The sequence below is a fragment of the Idiotropiscis lumnitzeri genome, chromosome 10 (assembly GCF_059441095.1).
Source record: "Idiotropiscis lumnitzeri isolate Australia: NSW breed Sydney's pygmy pipehorse chromosome 10, RoL_Ilum_1.0, whole genome shotgun sequence".
NCBI lineage: Eukaryota > Metazoa > Chordata > Actinopteri > Syngnathiformes > Syngnathidae > Idiotropiscis > Idiotropiscis lumnitzeri.
The window spans coordinates 9,403,729-9,425,938 of NC_142400.1; the positions used below are offsets into that span (position 1 = coordinate 9,403,729).

The 22,210-nt window shown below is 42.2% G+C and overlaps 3 protein-coding genes and 1 long non-coding RNA gene across 5 annotated transcripts; 3 read left to right on the forward strand and 1 right to left on the reverse strand.

Moving 5' to 3' along the window:
• The first annotated feature begins 568 nt into the window (after positions 1-568).
• LOC148329047 (DENN domain-containing protein 3-like) lies at positions 569-2,944 on the forward strand. The gene is made up of 5 exons (XM_088306717.1): positions 569-597; positions 826-937; positions 1,016-1,135; positions 1,208-1,306; positions 2,504-2,944. Exons 1-5 carry the CDS (start codon positions 569-571, stop codon positions 2,720-2,722), a joined length of 579 nt encoding a protein of 192 aa, XP_088162843.1. The 3' UTR covers positions 2,723-2,944.
• A 571-nt stretch (positions 2,945-3,515) lies between these two features.
• On the forward strand, positions 3,516-8,638 carry tbrg4 (transforming growth factor beta regulator 4). Its single transcript, XM_088305943.1, has 11 exons — positions 3,516-3,747; positions 4,827-5,313; positions 5,380-5,700; positions 6,184-6,358; positions 6,514-6,671; positions 6,781-6,891; positions 7,052-7,196; positions 7,268-7,504; positions 7,697-7,808; positions 7,898-8,012; positions 8,086-8,638. The coding sequence occupies exons 2-11, from the start codon at positions 4,909-4,911 to the stop codon at positions 8,185-8,187; spliced, it is 1,881 nt and encodes a 626-aa protein (XP_088162069.1). The 5' UTR covers positions 3,516-3,747; positions 4,827-4,908; the 3' UTR covers positions 8,188-8,638.
• LOC148329049 (uncharacterized) lies at positions 6,333-10,097 on the reverse strand. Its single transcript, XR_015845545.1, has 3 exons — positions 10,019-10,097; positions 9,739-9,836; positions 6,333-8,511 (listed from the first exon to the last, which is right to left on the reverse strand). It is a non-coding gene; the product is annotated as an uncharacterized LOC148329049 (long non-coding RNA).
• nacad (NAC alpha domain containing) lies at positions 9,823-21,391 on the forward strand. Of its 2 annotated transcripts, none has more exons than XM_088305941.1 (10): positions 9,823-10,281; positions 10,585-13,495; positions 13,579-18,652; positions 18,724-18,852; positions 19,390-19,478; positions 19,943-20,011; positions 20,090-20,236; positions 20,314-20,448; positions 20,525-20,647; positions 21,237-21,391. In XM_088305941.1, exons 2-10 carry the CDS (start codon positions 13,481-13,483, stop codon positions 21,249-21,251), a joined length of 5,796 nt encoding a protein of 1,931 aa, XP_088162067.1. In that variant the 5' UTR covers positions 9,823-10,281; positions 10,585-13,480; the 3' UTR covers positions 21,252-21,391. The 2 variants fall into 2 exon arrangements, with proteins under 2 accessions (XP_088162067.1, XP_088162066.1); XM_088305940.1 differs by having other exon boundaries at positions 13,209-13,495.
• The last annotated feature ends 819 nt before the right edge of the window (positions 21,392-22,210 follow it).

Below are 22,210 nucleotides of genomic sequence, written 5' to 3' on the forward strand. Positions count from 1 at the left end.
TTTTTTCAATTGACATTGAAAATGTAAAAAAAAAATGGAAATGGAAAAGGCTTGTTATCAACTGTAATATAGGGATCACTTTCACACAAGCTAAGGACTAAAAAAAATATATACATTACATTACTTAACACCTCTACTGAACTAATTTGATGATATGAATTACTTGCCTTTGTTTCCCCAGGCGGGCTACAAGTCACCAACGTAAAGTCAGAAGAACAGTTTCACTTCCTGGTTTTCACTGACGTCTTTGGCAACAAGTCCCATGGAGTCGTCATGCGGTGTTCTCGTCCCATTCAGGTTGGCCGCACTAAACGGGACCTGGCACACGTGTGAGCTGAGATGAAGTCAAGTTGCATTGCGTTGTGCTCTGTGTTACAGGAGTGGACGTCCTCCTGTCAGAACGGAGCTGCCACTAAACTGTTCTGCGCCTACAGTTTCTGTGTGATATCCAAGTATGCATACTTCACTGCACTGAAAGACTGTCTGTCATGGTGAGTTAGAATTACGGAGGATTAATTATTAATTATTATTACAATATAATAATAGAGCAAAAATTAATAATTAGATAATGAGAAATGGACGTTTGCGCTGTTGTGGGTGTGAACACAGACGACTTACTTTCCAACCAATGGAAGCGGCTCCTCTCATAAAACATTAAAAACTAAAGAAAAACAAAGCATTAAAAAAAATAATACAAACTAACAAACCCACTCAAAAAAGAAATTCAAACGAGCTGAATCCAATGAAAAAAATCCCAAACTATTTTAACCGTGCCGCCAGGTGTTCTTTTAATCTTACCAAGTCCTCTTTCTGTTTCCCTGTCAGTCTTCTAATAGAGCTCAGAGCTTGTCGTTTTTCGGGCGTTGAGGAGAAGGCGAAGGAGTTTGCGGCCAAATTGGCGTTGGTCCCCATTCCTCCTCCTGGACAACTCCATTTGGTACCTGTTTACAGTTGTTACCAAAAATAAACTTGACTTCGATGCACCTCATTAAAAGATGTGCTTGCCCACCCTTAGATGTTTACCTTGCATCCCCTGACGATCGAATTGCCATCCAGAGAAGATAAAGATTCCCCAGCTGTAGATTTAGACCTTCATCTGCCTTTCGTCTGCTTGGGCCCGCATCCTCTCCTGCAGGTCGTGCACACATCAACAACTCCTTGGAGGCATGCTCGGCTCGAAATGTCACCTTGTCTTCTCTCTGTGCAGGTGTTATCTTGCCTCCTCCAGGAGCAACGGGTTGTGCTCTTTTCCGCCAACTGGGCCCGACTGACCCTGGTGGCGGAAAGCTTGCTGCTTTTTCTGCAGGTACGCTCAATTATGGTGGGATACAATTAATTATTCAGTTTTATGAATTACATTTTTGCATGCGGGCATTCTAATGGTGCTGTATTAATACAATTGAAAAAATGAAAGAAAAATCATGTATTACTGGTACATTTAAAAAAATAAAGAATTATTTTGTTTTAATTGTATGGTATTGATTTAATAGTATCATATATTATAGAAATGTAACATTTAATTCACACTATAACCAGTACAACAGTATGAATCTTACTTTATACATTATCTCCTATAAGTAGCCAACTTCTCGTTATTTAAAATAATTAAAAAAATAAATAAATAAAAGATAATACAATAGCTCAATGAACCTCTTTCCGTTGATCCATTAGCTGAACTGCTTATCCTCAATCTGGGAAAAAAATGTTTTTATTATTTTTCTTTTGTTAGAATGACTGAATTATATTTTTTTAATTTTGTGTTTAATTTAGAAAATATAATAAAAATTAAATCGGACCATGCATGAAGATTTGTTGTTGTTCTTATTTCTTTGATAATATTACCCATTGTAAATTACTTCAGAATAGATACATTTCTAATTAACAATTTTCAGCAAATTTGAATTCAGTACGATAGTTTTATGTTTACCAAAATAAATTCATGTGGAATAATAAAATGATCACAAGTCAGTTATATCTCGTTAAATTAACTTCATGTTGTTTTCATATATTAATCTATTATTGAGGCAAAGGCTAAGGAGTTTGCGTTTGTCATGTTTTTTTTTGAGTGCATTATGCTGGTCTAAGTCAAATTTTGATGTGTCCCCCAAACATATTTTTTTTACGCTGATTTAAAAAATGTTTTCCAGCATATTAGCTTTTTTCAGAAGTTCTTTTTTCATGTTTAATTTTGGCCTATAAAAGCTTGTGCAATACAGGTGTGGTAACATGTTGTAATTTATAGCTATGACCTTCCATAAAATAATTCCACCTGCTGCTGAACCTGACCCTTAATACATAAATGTTACTAAATATACGATGTGATTGTTGTATTATCATTATTATTATGAAAACCTGATGTCAGAATCAGAATCAGTGCAAAAAAAAACAATCAATCTAATCAATCTAGACAGAGGTGGCAAACTTGATTATATATTATATTGAAATATGATTAATTTTTACAATGAGAACTGTTTTCGGTGACGTTCTTTGTCCATCACCTCAGCTGTGGGTGGGCTGCAGTGGTGAAAGCAGTGTGGGAGGTCATTGTGAAGGTCAGTTGAGAGGACAACTGATGGTGGTGCACCCAGAGACTCTGACAGTGGCAAAAGAGCTGCAGGCTCATTCGGACAGCATCCAGACGCTTTGCTCCCCTGAAGACCGCTACGTTTTGAGTGGATCTGCACGCCGTGATGGCAAAATAGCCATTTGGAAAGTAGAGTAGGACACAAACTGAAGAATAGAGGGGATGAGTGAGAGACTGAATGACTTTTTGTGCCTTTTTTCTAATGGTTTTCCATTCTTTATTTTGAATGATAAAATACAAACCAGCCCAAAACGTGTTTGAATATGAATTTTTGCAAGATCGAATACACAACTCTAAATTGGTCTGATGGAGTGAAATGTTGTCTTTAATTTTTTAGAATTGTCACTTTTTCCCTTTATTTCCTCAAAGACTTCCGAGATAATAACTGATTGAATTACAATTGAATCAATGATTTTTTTTCCAAATGTTGGTTTGGTTTACTTTTGGTGAGTGCCACTTTATCAAATTATTCATAATTAATTAATTCATAAAGCACACATTCATTAAACAATTAATAAAAACAAACCTAGCTTCTTCTGTGTCTCTGTATACCTAAACGCAGTCATCATAGATGGCTTATTCTTCTGCTTTTATGTCTGTTTATGTTGGTGTAAAATCATGTATTTATTAGAAGAAAAATCTCGGCCGAAATAATTTCCTACATAATTTTGCATTTTCCACTCCACTCCAATCCCATAGGTGGCGGTAAAATTTGCTGCTTGTTTTCCAAACAGCAATAAGATGAACTGCATGTTGTAGCAGAAGAAGAATGCCACAGACGTCCAGTCGGCTTTTTTATTTATTTATTTTTTTAGATGTATTTATTTTTACTTTTTTGTTTAATAATTAATGGAAATATTTGAGAGGTAATGAATTAAAATAAAAACAACATGAGGAACGACTACAACTGAAACAAGCGGAATTGCTGTGACGTAGGCAGTTACGTGCGGTCTCTGACGTATGTTTCCTGCGACCGCCGCTTACATTTTTACCATGTGAAGCTTCACATCCAGTATAAGTATTAAATATCACTTGTCTCCGTCTTGTGCGTTGTTTGTGACAACCAATGGTGCTGGGCTTCATGCCAGCCTAATGCCGTTTGCAAAGAGACCAGTGAGAGGAGAAGAAACTGCTTATTGAGACGTCTTGCACTCCTCCACAAGGTCAGCATTTCCCATTTCACGAGAGCCAAAGACCACCGCTGCTTTCTTTGCACGTCCTGTCTCTCAGGACTGCTTTTCAAATGGGGACAGGTGACGCTTGCTGCACAGCTTTTATACAACCAATCGTTAACTAACATGAAAAGTGTTTGCGTTACACAACCAGCGTTTTCGAACAATGCTAGTAGCATAAAGAGGCGGAATCATGACCTGTGTGAGTGGCACACAGCTGGCAATAGTTGAGACACTGTACTTAAGAAATGTTTACTTGTGTAAGGAGATGATTCGTAAAAGTTTTGATTCTACTTAAATAAATAAAAAATAAGTAAAAGTACCGACTATGTAATGTAATTAAGTCCAAAAATAAAAGAGTTTTTGCTGGAAATTACGCGCTCGTTTTGCTAACTTGGTGCGAAAATCATACACGCACACAATAATTGTGTCTCTTTTATTCACTATAATTTTTTGTGCTTACGCTGAAAGAAAAAATGGCAATCAGACATTTAAAATGATTCAGCAATAAATGAGGGAGGGGTATCATAGTTTGGAATGCACAAACTGATTTTTAGATTGGCACAAAACACGACCCACTTGACAAATCATTCTTGAAGCTGATAACAAATGTTTTTTTTTTTTAATCTGGTCATGAATGGGCCAAAATTGTGTCATCATCAAAGCTCTCTGGTGCTCATGTGTACATGTTTTTGCTGTCCTTCGTTTGAAAATAAAAAAAAAAAAACAGAGATCTTAGTCACTCAAAATCTCACCTGTGGTTGACTTGACCTCTCCCTGTTTGTGTATTTTGATCTACAGAAGAAAATAAAATATAGAAGCCTCTTTTGACAAAAGTAGAATACTTGGCCACCATTTTTTATATGTGAATCTTAAATATCTGAACAGTCTATAGTTACAAAGCATTTGTATTATTTCCCACCAATTACACTTTTTAAACTTTCTTAGATGATTTTTTTTCGCACTGATTCACTATCTTCCCTTATAAGGACACATAAGGCCATCTCTGTTTGAAAATCGCTGTTTACCGCAGTTATCTAAACTCACTGTATTGTTGAATGTCATTTTAGGACAAATGTGGAATGGTGCTCTGGGCTGACAAGTGAGAACATATTCTCATCTACCTGCTGCGGCCTCACCTCTGGGAGCCCCATGGCCACTCGTTTCTTGGGCAGATATGTCCATCTGCTATGCAGGGCCGCCTCCCAAACCTCGGCCGCCTGCCTGCTTCCATCAGCCGCTGGTCTGGCTCATCTGCAGAGAAATCGTTGCCAGCCGTGTACTTTGAAAAGGTCCATGTGTGAGAGTCGGGTGCTAGCAAAAGATGACATCTTTTCAAACATGCCGACTCGCACCCAGCTGGATGAAATGGTGGAAAAGGCTGCGATGCCCGAGGACATCCTGCAAGCCTGGGAACAACATAGAGGAAATGGTAATCAAGCCGCTTGTACTCTGTTGGCGTGGACGAGGATGATGCAGAAGACGCGGGGCAGGTTTCCCCAACAGCCTGCGTTGGACCCAAGGCTGCGGGACATGATGGATGCTATACCTCAGCAGGTGATGACGCTAAGTCCCCACATGTTTAAACTGTGAAGATGAATGACTCATTTCTGTATCTTGCAGATCTCAACGGTGTGGAACAGCACTCTTGTGTCCGTCTTGCGGTCTCTCTGGGTGATTGGCATCCCAAACGCGGATGCCGTGTTGGGCTCTATCCAAACGGAGGTCTTGTGGCGAATCCGCCGGTTAAGCTACAAGCAACTTGGCTTCCTGGCAGAGTGGGGGTCCGGCAGGAAGGCACAGCAGGATGTGGCTATTGTGACCGCAGCACTAAAACAGTTGGAACTCCGCTGGACTGAAATTGATGATGCCAAAACTGTCAGTACGCTAATTTCCAAAGGACAACATGTGTCGCCTATACTATTGGACAGACTCGAGGACAAGGTATGACAATGAGTCATGTCATCACTTTGAATGTAAATACTGAACAAGGTGGTAGTCGTTTTGATACAGGAAGTAAACCCTGACATTACATTTCCAGTATTTCCTTGCTGTGTAAACAACAAAGTGAAATTCCAAATAATTATTTGATTACATAAAATTCATTTAACTGAATTGAACCCAACTAGCATGTTTATAGAATGTGGGAAGAAGCTCTGACACAATAGCAGTTCACTATCAATTCCTTACATGTGTAAGCACACAGCAGCGTGTAAAAGGATTTATTGCATGAGAGACAAACACAACCAGTTTTTACAGTTTTACAATTTTATTCTCTTAATATTGTGATGATTGTATTACGCTACCCCCGATTACAAGTCTAAAAATTCACACTCTCTGTAGTTCAATAAATGGATGCCCTCGCAAGTTTATGCTAAAAAATTCTCTACGTACCCTGCTAACTGTTGTTCTATGTCCTCCTTGAAGGCTTTGGAGCTTGCGGAAGTCTTTTCAGCAGAAGAGATCCGCAAAGTGTGCGTGTCATTAGCTGCGCTGGGCCGCAGGTCTGTGCCGCTCCTCAGGGCGCTGTCCTACCATCTCCTCCAGAGACCGTCGGCAGAATTCACCACTCAGCTCTTACTCGATATGGCTTTTGCATATGGTAATAACACTTCCTGTGTTTGGTTTTATACCACCAGGCCATAGCAGAAGTTGAATCTGAGCTCTAACTGCGTAAATAAAGTCTACGTGTACAAAGATAACAATTTATTATTTAACGAAGACTTCATTATATAACACATTATTACGCTTCTCCAGGAAAGCTGAGTTTCCACCAATCGCAAGTGTTTCAGCGAATGGCGTGCGAGTTGTTGCCTCGGGTCTCTCTACTGACCTCCGCCGACGTCACGCGCTTTGCAAAATCAATGGGCTTCCTCAAATGGCTCCACATCCTGCTCTTTGAGGCCTTCGCAGAGGTTAGTCCTTCAAACTTCATACCTCGTAGGACTCTTGAAGTCACCGTTGTTAAGATGTTTCATGATTGACATTAAAATTCTTCTTTTTATTAATTTTTTTTTTCACCAGCACTATGTGCAACACAGTGAGAAGTACAACACCCTGCAGCTTTGTAACTTGCTCATGACGTTTGCCAGACTGAATTTTCAGCCTAGCAAAGGAGACGAGTTCTATGCAAAGGTACTTATGTTGTTTGGTACCACTCTACAATGAGGCTGACCATCTCAAGGGTTTATAAAGTCTGGCAGTAACTTGAACGTTTGTGAGCCAACAAGTAATGAAAGCCCTTTATTAAATATATACATTTTACATCCTACAAGTGTTTACGGGTTGTGTTCAGGTTCATCCTGTGCTGGAGAACTCCCTCTCCGGCCTGGAGCCTTTCCTTCGAACGGATGTTGCGTGGTCCCTGTGCGTGCTACAGCAGACCAAGCCTCACTATCTGATCCCGCTCCTCGAGCAAGAACATACTGCTAAGCTGGCAGGTGAGAAGCACATCAACCAAACATTTCAAGCGCAATTATTTATGTTTCTTTTCTATTCCCCCCCTCTGCAGATAGCAGTCCAGTTCGAGGGGAGAACTACAGACTAAAGCTCCTCCATCTCGCTGCTACACTGCACTTAGAGCATCCTGAATCATCCCCATCCCGCATTGATGCTTTGCTTGTCCCGGCCAGTACCGCCCGGCTAACCCCACTGCAGAGTAGCCTAAGAGAGGCTTTGGACACTTTGGTGGATAAGCGGAACGGCATGCTTCGCACGGGGGTCAGCACTGTGTATGGATGGACTCTTGGTAAGAATTGCATGTTTATATTTATCACAGAGAAAATATGTGCATGAAATGTTTCCTTGTTCCTAGGATGGGTCGGCATAAAATAAAATAATTGAAAAGCAAATTTGAACTTGGCAAATAAGAAATGTTGCGTCAACTGAATGGAATGTGTCAAGTTTTCCAAGTGCAGTGTTCTGTGTTTCTGCTCTTCAGCGGGTGAAGTGGTAGTAGATAGTGACCACAAGCCCATTGACTTATCGCAGCTGAGAGCTCCTCATCTCCCAAATGGAGGCGGAAAGCAAGCCTTACCTGAAGGGGCTCGACGGTGAGTTTGGAAAAAAAATATCCTTTTTGTGTCCATTTTCTTTTTTGTCATATTTACTTGTTAATATTGTGCTCTGTGTTGTGTTTTAGGATCGCTTTTGTTGCGTGGGAATTCCCCAACTTTGGCTCCAAGAGTAAAGACCTTCTGGGGCGGTTCGCCATGATGAAGCGTCACTTGCAACTTTCCGGCTTCATCGTCGTGGAGGTATGAGCAATTGCGATGTTGCTCATGGTCGCCCCATTTCACAAAAACGCTTAAATGTGCGTTGCCGTTTCAGGTTCCTTATTACGAGTGGTTGGAGCTGAAGACGGAGCATCGGAGCTTGGCCTATTTAAAGGACAAGATGGGCAAGGCTGTGGCCGAGGACATGGCCAGGTGAACTGGCTCGTCTTGATCACAGTTGCAAACTCAGCAAAATCAGAAGCTTTCTCATACAAATCGGACCATGGGGAATACAGTAAACAAACGCGCATGCACACACACACACACGCATATTCAAACACTGACCAGTGCAGCATTGCAGAGGAGTGCGCTTGCACTGAAAAAGAAGAAATAGGCATCATATATATTGGCGGTTGTTCCCGTGGCAACATGTGGGGCTTTCCCTGTTTCCATGGAGATGGTGAGCAAGAGTTCTGGAGTCAGAAAGCAAGCAGCGAGGGCTTCACTTGTTCGTGATACGGTCAGCTCAAAGTTGCAGCATCTGTGAGGAAGAATCAATGCAGAACACTTGGTCAAGATGTGCGATATGGAAATATTCAATTGATGGTAATAATTTAACGAATGTGTGTGAGTCATCATGTCATGGAATAAAAAGGTTTTATTGTTAATTATTTCTGTCGTCGTGTGGTTTTCCAACATAGATGTTGACACTGTATCACTTTTGTCATTCTGTTTTCTGAAAATGACAGCACAGTTGCTCAATCATCAATCATGCTCAGCTTCAGAAAAAAAGGTGAACCATGATTGGTCGTTACTTGAGCAACTGTGATGTCAGATTTTCAGTCGAGGCAAGGGCCGCACCATGAGATGGCTAAAAACAGGTTTCTGCTTTATATTATTAACAGTCCTGTAATATCAGTTGCAGTAATTTAGCATTTTACACCATATCTGGTTATTTACAATATTTTATTAAACTTTAAAATACTAGCAAAATAAAGTAATCTACATACAGAAGCACATTTGACTACTTATTTTTATTTCACCTCTTAAATAATGTGACCCATCTCCTTGTTTTAAATCAAATGTAACCCTTGATCACAAAAGTTTGCCAACCCCTGATAATACACCACCAATCACATTTCTTGCATGAGCCAGTGCGTCCAAACCTTTGATTGATTCTGCTATTCATGAAAAGTTGTTCAAGAAAACAATCAGGCACCAATATTAAGGTAGTTGTAAATCTACGTGGAAAAAAAATTGAATAACTTAAACCGATTTGGGCTGCAAGTACAGCAATGAAATCTTAAAAGTAAATGTAAATATTTTCAAGTGGAACCAATAAGGTTTCACTGTGAATCAGTTCTTTTAAATGTACTGTGAGTTGTGTATGTAAAGCTCCTAGACACATTTGTATGGTCGGCATGACTTCTGCTCTGCTCCGTAACACTACCAGTGTCGTGGGAAGTTTGGGGTTGCCATAGAAACTGCCCTTGCTGATCATGCGGCTCAGCATTGCAGCCTCCTCTGCCTTTCTCTTTCCATTAGCGCCTATGCATTCTTGCACTTGTTATCTGCCAACGTCTAAAAAGGAGGAGGCAGATATTCAAGGTGGGGGAAGACAAACAGATGCTCTCACTGGCCTTAGGGGCCTCATTAGGGATAAAATCCGTGCATGAGGCACAAGGGGTGTAATGAGATACATTTAAGTTCGCTCCTTGTGTGTTTCTCTTACCTCTGCTTTTTTTTTCGGATTTCACTTTGTCATTACCTTGTTTTTGCAGTATCTTCCTTCACAGTTGAGGGCAGCACTGAGAGGGACGCATGAAATCTGCTGACATCACCTCCCAAGATCCAGTCAGAGCTAGGCTGGCAGAGAGGCGGATAGAAAGGGGAGGGAGGGAGGAGAGGAAGAACTGGACATAAGACTGCGGATTCGACATGCAGACAAACACGCACATAATAACACGGGTAGACTTTGACGACATCGTCCCTCGAACACACGAAAGCAGCATCGTGAGCTGCACCACAGAAGGAAACAAACTACTCACTCATCCACAAACACGTGCTGCAGGGAAGATGCGAGTGTTGGGTCGCTAAGCACTCCGCTCCCTCCTCCTCTCCTCTTCCTCCTTCACCCTCCCTCCCCCCCCCCCGTTCACCTTGTCTGTTCTGGCTTTTATTGTTGCGTCAGAGCCAAAGAGAGGCAGCTACGAGAGAAGCATGCCGGGGGAGAGCGCTCACAGATCCATCCCTGCCAACGAGCATCCGGGGCAGGGAGAGGACGACACCGGGCTCCCTGGACCAGGACCAGGTAGGATCTGTGGGACTTTTGGGGCACGAACTGGGAGCTTTCTAAGAGTTTTAATACAATGGAAGGCTGTGGTAGCATATAAGAAAAGAATGTCGACTAACTGTTATAGGAGCTAGATCCTTCTGCAGCTCTTAATGCACTAAACCAGTTCTCTGTTACTGTTACAAACTCGCCGCCTTCATCCCCGTGACTTGCAGAAATGGCACTTGCGAAGCATATGTGCGACTGTCATCTTTTTCTTGCTTCTCTGACTCTCCGTGACCTAACCCTCCCCTCGGCCAACTGCCTCATCCTCTGCTCCAGTGCCTCTACATCTTCATGCGCATGCAGCCTCATCTTCGTCCTTCATGCAGTACGCAGTTTTGTGAACTGTCAAGATGAACGTACTAACGTGGCTCCGCCCTTCCCTCGCTGACTTCCTTCGCTGGATCATGACACAGCAGCATGGCAGAAATCACATACACACACACGCACTAGCACCTGCTGGATGTTAAAGCTTTGTGATGTTGTGAAAGGTTGACGAACTGTAGATAAGAGTTATAAGCAAGGGCGAAGCCTGAAGTTTCTCACCGGGGTGACACATCTCAATCAAGGGTGACTGTGTGCAAGCATGCATTTGTCTTTTTTAATCATGCCATCCACAGTCAGGGTTTCATGAAAATTCACTCATATCCAGAACAATGGCCATTATATTCATAATCAAGGGTGCACATAAGTGGTGCGCCGGTGCGCATGAACACTAAAAATGGAATATTGCGCTCCAGTTCAAGTCTGTCATTGTTCATTTGCACGCTAAAAATAGGTCAGGTTGGCCTTGATTTGAAGTCAAGTTAGGTGCCACCACGATTGCTTCTGAAGGCATCGCTATCCATGGACAGTATTAACTGTTTCACTTTTATTTGATACTTGACCCTTTTTGTCACGTTGCATAGCAGTCACCAACTGTTGTGGTGGTTGGATTGACGAGGCTGGCCCCCCGCTAACGCTAGATTCACCGTGGTGGCCGAATGCATGCTCAAGAGCTACTGGTGAGACGGCTTTGATGGTCCATCAAAGCCTGTCCTTAAGTGAATGTGACCTGCGGTGTAAAAAAAAAAAAAAAGAGTGGACACACATCATAGTGGAAAAAAAATAGCACCACCATTGTGCATAAAGTAGACGCATAATCATATTTAATGTTTGAAAGCATCAGACAGTTAAGTAGTGATAGTCAATGGTTGTTTTTTTTCTTCGTCGTAGCACTAGCTGACACCCCTCAGGCCTGTCGAGGAGGCCCTGCAGCCTCAGTGATTCTGCTCCACTTCTTGTTTCAATGCCTTCCCCCAAAGGAGCAGCACACAGCTATTTAAGAAACTGCAGCGGAGATACTCGAGCGAACATTTAAGCGACAGTTACCTAGTGGCCTTTTGGTCATTTGTGCAGGGACGAAAACTGTGTTGACTGAGTTATGATCATGCCTCGCAGGGTATCGCTACCTTTGAGCCAAGTCTCCAAGGCATGACTCAGCTCACACACCAACACACTTCAGAACTTATTGTTGGGGTGGAGATCAAGTCGAGATGCTAAGTGCTGATGCATGAGCAGGAAGTAGGGGGACAATGATAACAGGCAGGGTGACGTGCGTGTGTGTCAGTGGCTGGTGCAGAGCAGTGCCACTTGTGTGTCAAAATGGCCAATCAGCATGCGGATTGAGGTCATGGTGGCGACGGCCTAGTTAAAATGAAGCCTCTGTTCCCTCTGTGTCACAGAGAAGGATTCACATCACATCCACTCAGGAGATAGCGATGTAAAGATGAATTAATGTAGATGTTTAATGTATTGCTATATTAAACAAAACAATAAATAGGTTTTGTTGTGTTTGTATAGATAAGGGAAAGTGTGGCTTGATGTCACATTTTTTACAATTAGATATATTTCTTGGAATCAATACATCATATATAAACAAAATATGTACCAGATGAAAGACCCTCTAAGGTAAATATTTTCTATTCATGTCATTTATTTGGTGTCAGTTCAGAAATATAAGCAATGAAATAGTGTGTGAACATGACATGTTGCCCCACCAATCGGGTAAGTTGTCTCAAGCCTTTTTTTTTTTGCGACTAAAATTATTATCGCTGTTCGCCTTTTTAAACTTGAAAGTGAACATTGAAGTCAGGCAAAGAAATTGTTAATCATTGAGTTTGAAAAATTCGTTGGACAAATTCACTGAACTAACGTTAACATGCAATGGATTCAAATCCTCCCTTCAACTGAAAAGAAAAATTATCCTGAATTACCAAAACGGGAGCATGGCTTTATCATGAAACTTATACATTTATAAATATTCAAACAAATTTCTTCACGAGTCAGACTCCGAATAGCAATCCTGTCATATGTAAAACCAATTTCTCTGGGTTTAATTAATTAATTAATTAATTTTTTTTTTTTTTACATTGGGTTGTGCAAAATGGTTAGTTGGCGCCCATCTACGCTCACAACGTATGTTATTCTCTTCTTAGAGAGGACACAACCCCAAATAATGGAAGAAAACAAGTTTTCCACTATTTAGTTGCATCCTCTGGTGCAAAATATAACCATAACGTGACAATGTGACGTCCAGGTCTTCCCTAGAAATGAAATTCATTTTTTTGTGGGGTAACCTCTCTAGACAACATGTTTGAAGACTTGAAACAGAGGATATTAAAGTTCAAAAATATTTTTCTTAGGCATAATACACTTGTTCATGAGGTAGTGTTATTTGTACAGATCTGTGTTTCATTTACAAAGAATTTAACAAACCAACTAACTTAAGACAGTTGAAAATGGTTAATGTTCATGATGGACGGATGGATGGCTGGGTGGGGCAATGGATATGTTTTCTGAAACGTTATGAGGCAGAAGAAAGGTGGAGAGATTTGTTCACAACCTTTCATTTTCTTTTCCAGGCAAAAGCAGACATCAATCCACCGCGTCGACGCCCAGTGACAGTGGCTCTTCTCCTTCTGACAGTGGTTCAAGCCCTTCTCCCAGCACCCCTCAGAAACTACTCCCATCACACACGTCTCCATTTGGACCCAGACTATTACATACAACATCCAACTCCACTGGGACTGCAAGACCTCAACCTGAAGGGTCTGATCATCTGCACAATATCTTGCCAAGATTGTCTGGAAAGTTAGGGGGTCATGGACCTTGTGGCCGCCTTGTCCCCGTTAAAATGGAGAGAATCAAAGTCTGTGTCAGGCTTGTAAGATATAGTTTTCTTATCCCAGCAGCAGATGCAGGACATTAATATGTGTTGTGTATCGCCCCCAGGTCCTGACTGGTTCTGAGGTGGAGAGCGATTATCCAGAGCTACAGACCATGGACACGAGGGTGGTGATGGGACAGGAGACGCTCCTTAAACCATCAGGGATTCTGAAAGGCACACGCTTGCAAAGCCACTGTGATCAGGCTAGCCCATCATCAGTTATCCGAAGCTTTACTGAAGCTCAGACAAAATCGAACAAGCCCCAGATGGAAACGAGCGATGAAAAGTGTCAAATTAAAAACCCGGATAAAGAAGACAAACAAACAGAACATGCTATACCCTCAATCATACACATTTCACCTGTGAACAGTCTCACATTACCTTCCTCCTCTTCCTCCTTGTCATGCCTGGAGTCTGTCACAAATGATGACAAGTTGATGGCAAAGATAGAGGGTCAAAGCCTTGCTAAAGTTGAAGTGCCTTCCCAGTCTGTCCACGAGCAGGCCTGCCCAATGACTCTGTCCTTTTCTGAGCCTACTTATTCTGTAGACCCACTCCGAGTGGGCGTGCCCTCGTCCCTCGACCCTGACTTGTACTATACTGCCCCTTCCACTCCAATCAAGATGGCATCGCGCGCCTCACATCTTAAACATCATTCATTACCAGGCTCTCCCGCTTTCTCCCCATCACCAGGCTTACCCTCAGACAGTGATGACCTCTGCTCCCCTGTGACCTCCCCTTCTGGCTCCTATATGACGGCTGAAGGAGGAAGCTGGACCTCCTCCTATGCATCATCCACATCCCCCTCCACTTCTCCCAACCTGCTGCTCGCAGAGGACACACAGGAGGCTCGTGCTTGCTTTGTTGGGTCCTTGTCCGAAATTGGTGATGAAGTTGGTGAGGACAAGGTGCGAACAAGTCCAGAGCGTGGGGGGCAAAGGGTAGAGGAATTATATGCACACTCTTCTGAGGATGTCGTTAATCCACGGCTTGGGATAACAGGTACAACAATACTTGAAGAGGAAGAGTCTCAAAATGATGATAAGCCCAGGATTCCGAGAGAAAGTCTTACTCCTTGTTGGGTGACTGCACAGACGTCTCAACGAAGGAGCAGTAGCAGTCACACCAGTGACTCCCAGGAGGATGGTGGCGAGTCTGAGAGCTCCCTCTGTCCACTAGAAGAGGCTAGTGCAGGAATGGAGGAGCACCTAAGACCCATGCATTCAGTTCTCAAACTGCAACTAGACCCATGTATATCAGCTGTAGATTATCGAGACACGTCAGATCAGCGAGATAAAACTGTCACTCCTGATGTAGCCTCATCTCACCCTAGTCCTGACTCACCTGTGGTTCACCTGGATTCTTTCTGTCCTGAAGCCTTTGGTAGGCTTGACCCCAGTTCTTTTATGTTCTCTCAGGCAGCTTGTGCTGAGGATATACCAGAAGAAGAAAGGATGATCCCTGTTTCTCTCATCCCATTTCCTCCTCACACAAGCCTTATCTTTAAAGCCGATTCCTTTGAAATCACTCTCTTTCCCACAGAAGATGACAATGAAATAGTGAAGGACAGAAATGAAGCGAAGGATGTAGATGCATATGCAGCAGGAGAGGAGGAAGCAGACGTTGACGATGATGAAGAAGATGACGATGATGATGATGATGATGACTCTGCTACCGATGATGTCAATGGTAATAAAATTGTGGAAGGTGGAGATGATGGTGATGAAGATTCTGATGATGATGACACTGACAACAGTGGTGAGGCGGTTGTGGAAGCTAATGTGGAGGTCAAAGTGGTTGAGGAAGAAGATGACGAAGATGACCAAGACGATGAAGAGGGAGAGTATATCAGAGAAGTATTGGAAGGTGCTACCGACGAGGACAGCTCAGCCTCCTTTCTTCATACGCTCTCAGAGACATCTATAAATGACGGTCTGGATGACTTCTTCTGTTTCCAAGATGATACAGATGACTCATTAGATTCTGCTTCCTATAATGGGGAGGAAGATGAACGCCTGTACAGCACTGAGAGGCACGCACAGTCGTTAGAACCAACACTTGATTCGACTGAAATGCAATCAGAATCTGAACAGGCATCTGCCACAGAAATTGGTCAAGCTGCTTCTTTTCACACACCGCAAAGTCCAGATATGATAGTAGATCACCCTGAAACGACTTGTCTTTCTGCAGACGTGTCTGCCGACTCCAAATGCAACGAAATAGAACAAAAACCTACAGAAGACCCAGAACATACCAGTCCATTGGACAAAACAAAAGCTGCACAAGTGGATGAGATCTCGGCAAAGCAAGTCACAGCTTCCCATCAACGTGAGCCCTCGAACAAATCAAATGGGAGTAAGACAGAGATGATTGAAGATTCTTGTGATGTTTCTTACAACAAACCATCTGACCAATCCCACCCCTCTCCATCTATTGAGAGACCAGAGACTACAGACCCTGGTAATCCGGTTCTTCAAAAGGAATCAGCAGATGAAGATGATATGAATGACGCCAGTTTGAAGCAGCCCAATGAAGGGAGAGAAGAAGATCCCACTCCAGAAAGGGATTCTTATAAATTGCTCATTAAGCATCGTCATTATCTGTCAGGGAGCAATGTAGCTGCAGGGGTAAGTAGAAATGTATCATTACAGGGGTCTTCCAATAAGGCTGAAAGAAAAGACTGCAACAAGAAGAATGAAAATGGCAGAGTAGAGATTAGAAGTGTGGACTGTAGAGTTACTGATTTGGGTTCCTTGAGTTTGGGTATGACCACTGCTACTAATGACTTGAATAAAGGTGTGCTTCCTCTTGCCTATCCTAAAGACTCTAGTCCAAACCCCAGTAACATCCCAATTTCTACTTCTCCAGAGGTTATTTTAGGCCATGCAGACAATCTGACCTTGACTCCTGAACATGGTCCCGGTGACTCCGGTCAGGAGAACTTGAGCACTGACGAGAGGGTACTTGGGGCGTCAGGATCCCCTCACTCTCCTCTAGCCATCTCACCCAAAAGAGAAAACTCAGAAACAGATACAGACAACAGAAGAAGGGAAATTGATCATGAGCCCAGAATTTGGTGTGACGACAAGAATAAATTACATTTAGGATCAGTGTCTGAATTTGGAGTCTGGGGAGCAGGAGAGTCTCTTTCCTTGTCACTCGGGAAGAAATACGAGTTAGAGGCAGAGAGTGTACTCATGTGTGACACACGAGGCCAAAGGACAGAGACGACTGTGATTCCTAACATGAGTAGTGAGGCATACCCGAAATATGACAACGCTTTTGGTTATGTTCTGGAAATGAAAGATAACAACAGAATGGATGGAAAGAGGCATCAGAAAGAAGACAATGAACTCGTAGGAGAAGGGACTTCTGTGTCCAACTTGGTTTGCTGGAAGTCCATTGAGGAGCTTTCCGAGGCAGGTGGGGGTGAAAGAAGATTCCTTAATGATGATGTCAGTAATTTAAATCATAATGATGACGATAACACATACACACAAATACAAGTAACATGGATGGATTCCAACAATAATAATGACACTACCTTTGATTCGCTGGAAGTAGCAATGCGTGAAGGACTGAATGCTCTCTCCGAGGAAGTCAGACCTGAGTCTGTGAGTGTCAAGGTCAGGGAATCAGTTTCTAATATTCCTCTTGAAGAGATGCCACCAAGGGTTTCTGTTGCAACTCCCAATGACAAACAAGAACCACCAAGCGCTTCTGTAACCCAAACAACACACCTGATACAGACACCATCCCCAAAAGGGGACTGTAGTTTGCAATTAAATAACACCAGCGTGGGCAAATCTGCAGCAAGCCAACATCTCAAGCGCATTCCAGGAAGACCCCCACGCGATCAGACAATCACCCCAGATCCTAACATAGCACTTACTTTACTAAATGGATCCTTCGGTTCCTTTAATCCAAGATGTAAATCTCATGCATCTGCACCCATTCGAGGTGAAACTAATGATTTGCAATTAGAATCAGATGAGATGGTGGTCAAACCTGAAACCGGGGGCCAAAAAACAACAGAAGCAAGCCCTGTGACTGACAAACTTGCTGATGAACCAAAGACTAAAGATGCCTTTAAGGGACAGCAGAGTATGCGCTTGAACTCAGGGTTGAGCGAGGAAGTAAATAGTAAGAAATTAAACAAGAGTGGCTCAAAGAATGACAAAAAGAAGAAAGAAACTCACTCGTCGCCGCAAACGACTCTGGAAGGTTTTGCACAAGACAATGCTAAGGGTGCTCTTTGCACAGAGAAAGCCGGCACGACTAAAAAAAGACGAAGAAGAAAACAACACAAGGCGACCACTAATTTGGACTCCAGTCTTGACATTCTTGACGATGAAACAAAACCTCTCGCACCCAAATACAATTCAAAAGATGACAGCTCAAATGCGATTGGCGGCCTTTCAACAACCACTAAAGACAAAAAGGCTCCCAATAATATGTCTTCAGTTGAGTGTCAACAGAGGAAAGACAAGTCTGTCTCACAGATCCAAGTTGAAAAGTATCAAAATAACTCGAGTGGCAAATGTGACAGGCCGACTCTCGTGAAAACCAGTGTACCAGTCAAAACAAACCAACAATCTCACCGGGGACAAGGCGGGCTTGACAACAGAGCAGAAATTCTTGACATGAGACAGGAAGTTCTTGATAACAGACCACTGTCGAAAAGTGAGAGAAGAATCCGAGTGGACATTAATGACAACAACATAGATGATGTTCGAAACTCACCGTCACCGGCTCCCACACTATGCACCCCGTTTCCTTCCTCAACCTCTCCTGTGGCCCGTCCCTCACCGCTCCCTCGAGCTTCAACGGGGCCACAATATGACCTTCCCACACCTGTGCAAGAATCCCAACCTGCACTTTCAGCCCACCAACTCCCGTCCCTTCCCACATCCTATGCAACCGCCACAATTTACTCCACTTCTACTACAAGCCAGCAAGTACTTTTCCCCCAAATTCTTCCCAAAGACAAAGCGGCCACCCATCCTACACTGACGAAATGTGACTCAAGTGTTGCTTTACACTCTCCATCTTTTGCGGTGTCCAAGCCAACCCAAGAATCATCTTCCTTTCCTTCACCCCGTTGCACCAAACAAGGCTGCAGAAAGAACAACGTCAAAGGTAAGACTTTTTGCAAATAGTAAAATATATCCCCAGTGGATATATTGATCATTCATTATTTTCCCTATAAGATTCCAGTACCATCGAGAGAGGAACAGACAGTGAGGAGGACTGTGGGTCTTCTCATCAGCTAACTGACAAAAAGTCAGGCTATTCAGTCAACCGCAGCCATGCAATTTCTGAAGACTTCAAAAACAGTTGTGAGTACACCCCCCCCCCCTCCGTTTCATTTAATTGCACCATTATATTTCTCATTCTATTTGTAGTGTTACGATATATCACGAAATCTCTCGACAGTCTAAATGAGGTAAGGCGTTAAGATTTCTTTATTGCTGCCAATGACGCCTTACCCACGACTCTCTACGATCCACATTACTTCCCTCTGCTATGGAGGTCAGCTTTATATCAGACGGTTTTGGATATATCGAACTTGGGTTATTTCGTCATCATGATTTTGAGGTTTCAAAAAATTTAGTATTTTTGAATTTTATTAAATCACCCTTGTAATTTAAACTAAATTTAATTTCATTTAGACTTGCTCCAGGTTGTGCATTTGGCCAAACCTTTTTTTTTTAACATGGAAATTCACTTTTTACGTGCTGTGATGCTTGTATCTCTGTCGAGTCTCATCAGATCATCTTTTTTTTTTTTTTTTTTTTGCCATTGTAATGAGTAGCTGCAGCAATTTAAAAAAATGTAATTTAGTGTTCATGTGTTTTGTGTGTCTGCTTGTCTAGGTTCTCTATTGGCCTCTTGCAATGAGTCTGAGAGTGAAGACTCTGTCCTTGAGCTGGAGGAGGAGCCTGTCAGACCTGTTCAACCACACGTGAGTTTGCTGCCATTTTCGCCTCCCTTGAGTCCTCAACGCAAAAAGTTATTCTTTTACTACTATGTTTTTATTCATTTGCACTCTTAGCTGAAGTAAGCAAAGTGTTAGAAATAGCACACGAAGTGTCGCATCCTAATTATCTTTGGAAAGGCATATTTTATTCTCAAATTTATCAATGTGCGATGTTGAATAAATATCTAAAAATCAGACAAATAAAAAAAACAGCTATGACTTATTGGGTATAATAGTTTAAGTTGTCAGTGGGATACTAGATAGTAGATCCAGGAAATGTTTAACATTTGCTCTTTCCAGACGTTACTTGATAATATAACCTGTCCTACTTACGTTTCAGCTAATTAATTAGGTTGAGTCGCTTAAAGCTACCATACGAAGGGAGGTTTGCTATTCTTGCTGTCATGTTTCTTAAAATAGTCTCAAATAACACTTGGCCTCCCCTGCAGTCCTTCTCCTCTGCAGACAAAGGCCCGAATAGACCAAAACAGAGCCGCAGCGAGAAGAAGGCCCGCAAGGTCAGACGAGTAATGCTTCCTTTAAGAATTTTGATGGCCGTTTATCATGACGTTTCTTCTTCTGCTCTGTATGCGCAGGCCATGTCCAAACTAGGTCTCAAGCCGGTCCATGGTGTGACCCGAATAACCATAAGGAAGTCCAAGAGTATCCTCTTCGTCATTAGCCGACCAGATGTGTTCAAAAGCCCTGCGTCAGATATTTATATTGTATTTGGGGAGGCCAAGGTAAGCCTCTCTCGCCTTTTAAATCTCTGATGCTTGTTTCCAACAATTGCATCATTTCTAATTTCTCTCCCTCCCAGATTGAGGATCTTTCTCAACAGGCTCACAAAGCTGCTGCAGAGAAATTCAAGGTGCCTGTGACCTCCACTCCCTTGGCGCCCCCTGTCCCACCCACCCTGAGCATCAAGGAGGAAAGTGAAGAGGAGGAAGAGGAGGTATACTCACTGATCGGTTGGGGGGGCAACTCAAGACACGTTGAACTCATTACCATCCCAACGTTGTTTTTTCCAGGTGGACGACGGCGGTCTGGAGCAGAGGGACATCGAGCTGGTGATGGCTCAGGCCAACGTGTCTCGAGCCAAGGCCGTGCGTGCGCTGAAGCACAACAAGAATGATATAGTGAACGCTATCATGGTGAGGAGGGCAGACGATGAATAGATGAATGAGTCAAAGACAGAGTGGGGAGTTGTGGAGCGTTTTCTCCCCATTAACTCTTCAGTCCTGAGAATTATCACTGAGGGAGTTTCTCACCACTAGATGGCAGTATAAGCTCCGAGGACTCGCTTAGTCTAAATCAGGGGCGGGCAAAGTTTTTGATTGGTGGGCCACAATGGGTTCTAAAATTTGGCAGATGGAGCAGATGGATGGAGTGTTTTGGTAACCTCACCTCATTGGAGAACAAAAATACGTTTGATTATCAATGAAAATGAACAAAAGCATTACAACAAAATACCTGTGTTGGACACACCAGAGTATTTAGAAAATAAAATATTAACAAGGTTTATTCACTTAATTTTTTTCAAATTTGGCAAGCTGGATTAAAACGTTTAACGGGCCGCACGTGGCCCCCAGGCCGTAGTTTGCCCACGCCTGGTCTGAATTAAAGTCCTGAAGTAACTTCAACATAGTCCCTTGGGACTAAATGACTTTTTAAACATTTATTGCTTTGCCCTGTGCATAAAAAGGAACAAATAGGTGATGCTTCTGTTCTTCGTCCTTTCAGGAGCTGACCATGTGAAGGGTGTGGCTGATTTGAAGCTTTGAACCTCCTCCTCTTCTTCGACGTAAAGCCTAAACAACATTCTGTATCGCTGCTACTGTATGTTGCATCTCTAATACCTGCTGATGAATGAATAAAGTCTGTTAGGTTGAAAGCTTTGTTGGAGAGACTGCACTGATTTCAACGTGTGGGACAGTGAACCTCCGCTCAGAACAACAACCGTGATTAATTATTGCAACATGTTTTTGCAAATGTATTCAACTTCTACGAAAAACCGAACTGACAATTCACTAATGTATAAAAACGATCCTTTAAAGATCGCCGTACTTCGTCATTGAGGCACAACGTTTTCAGTTAATTTAATACCTTGAAGTGAATTACCTGCTGTGTTTGGAAAATGCAATTTAGATCGTGGTGAGATACAAATTGAAATTCTTCCATTAATTTGTTAACGTCAAGGAAATAGGGGACAATTCAAATGCTATTGCAATGCATTTTGGGAAATACGTTGTATCCTAACAAAGCAGATGGCACTTTTCTTCTTCTAAGAATTAAATAAAACAATTACAGAATAGTCTTTAGTAATTTATAATTGCCACTCTCACCATTGGTATTTTTGAAAATTATTTTGCACAACTAAAACGGTCCCAATATAGATTCTTAGTCCTCTCACCCCTTTCACAATTTTTTTTTTTCAGTTTTTTTTTTTTTACTTGGTTTTGATTTTCCTTCGTTCTATTTGCATGCTGCTGCATCTCACTGTAGCGGTTTTCTTGAGGAAGCGTACCTGACACTTACTGGTTCAAGGAGGAATTGTTAAGTTTGTTAAGCCTTCTTTTTTTTTAACATCAAGCCAAATTTTATGATTGTACTTATTCTCAGATATTTTGATAATCATAATTACATTCAGTGTAATATCGTTGCTCTCCTCCATAAAATGTAATTAAATTTAAAATTTTAATACAATTTAGGTTTTT

What these genes read in the sequence shown, in the direction of transcription:
- tbrg4 (XM_088305943.1), top strand. Translation starts at nt 4,909, where the DNA reads ATGGCCACTCGTTTCTTGGGCAGATATGTCCATCTGCTATGCAGGGCC. An exon ending in TGGACAGACTCGAGGACAAG is followed by an intron (nt 5,701 to 6,183) that starts GTATGACAATGA and finishes TCCTCCTTGAAG; the next exon opens with GCTTTGGAGCTTGCGGAAGT. An exon ending in TCTTTGAGGCCTTCGCAGAG is followed by an intron (nt 6,672 to 6,780) that starts GTTAGTCCTTCA and finishes TTTTTTCACCAG; the next exon opens with CACTATGTGCAACACAGTGA.
- LOC148329047 (XM_088306717.1), top strand. Translation starts at nt 569, where the DNA reads ATGAGAAATGGACGTTTGCGCTGTTGTGG. An exon ending in GGACGTTTGCGCTGTTGTGG is followed by an intron (nt 598 to 825) that starts GTGTGAACACAG and finishes TTTCCCTGTCAG; the next exon opens with TCTTCTAATAGAGCTCAGAG. An exon ending in CTCCTGGACAACTCCATTTG is followed by an intron (nt 938 to 1,015) that starts GTACCTGTTTAC and finishes GCCCACCCTTAG; the next exon opens with ATGTTTACCTTGCATCCCCT.
- nacad (XM_088305940.1), top strand. Translation starts at nt 10,191, where the DNA reads ATGCCGGGGGAGAGCGCTCACAGATCCATCCCTGCCAACGAGCATCCG. An exon ending in TTAAAATGGAGAGAATCAAA is followed by an intron (nt 13,496 to 13,578) that starts GTCTGTGTCAGG and finishes TATCGCCCCCAG; the next exon opens with GTCCTGACTGGTTCTGAGGT. An exon ending in GCGAGAAGAAGGCCCGCAAG is followed by an intron (nt 20,012 to 20,089) that starts GTCAGACGAGTA and finishes CTGTATGCGCAG; the next exon opens with GCCATGTCCAAACTAGGTCT.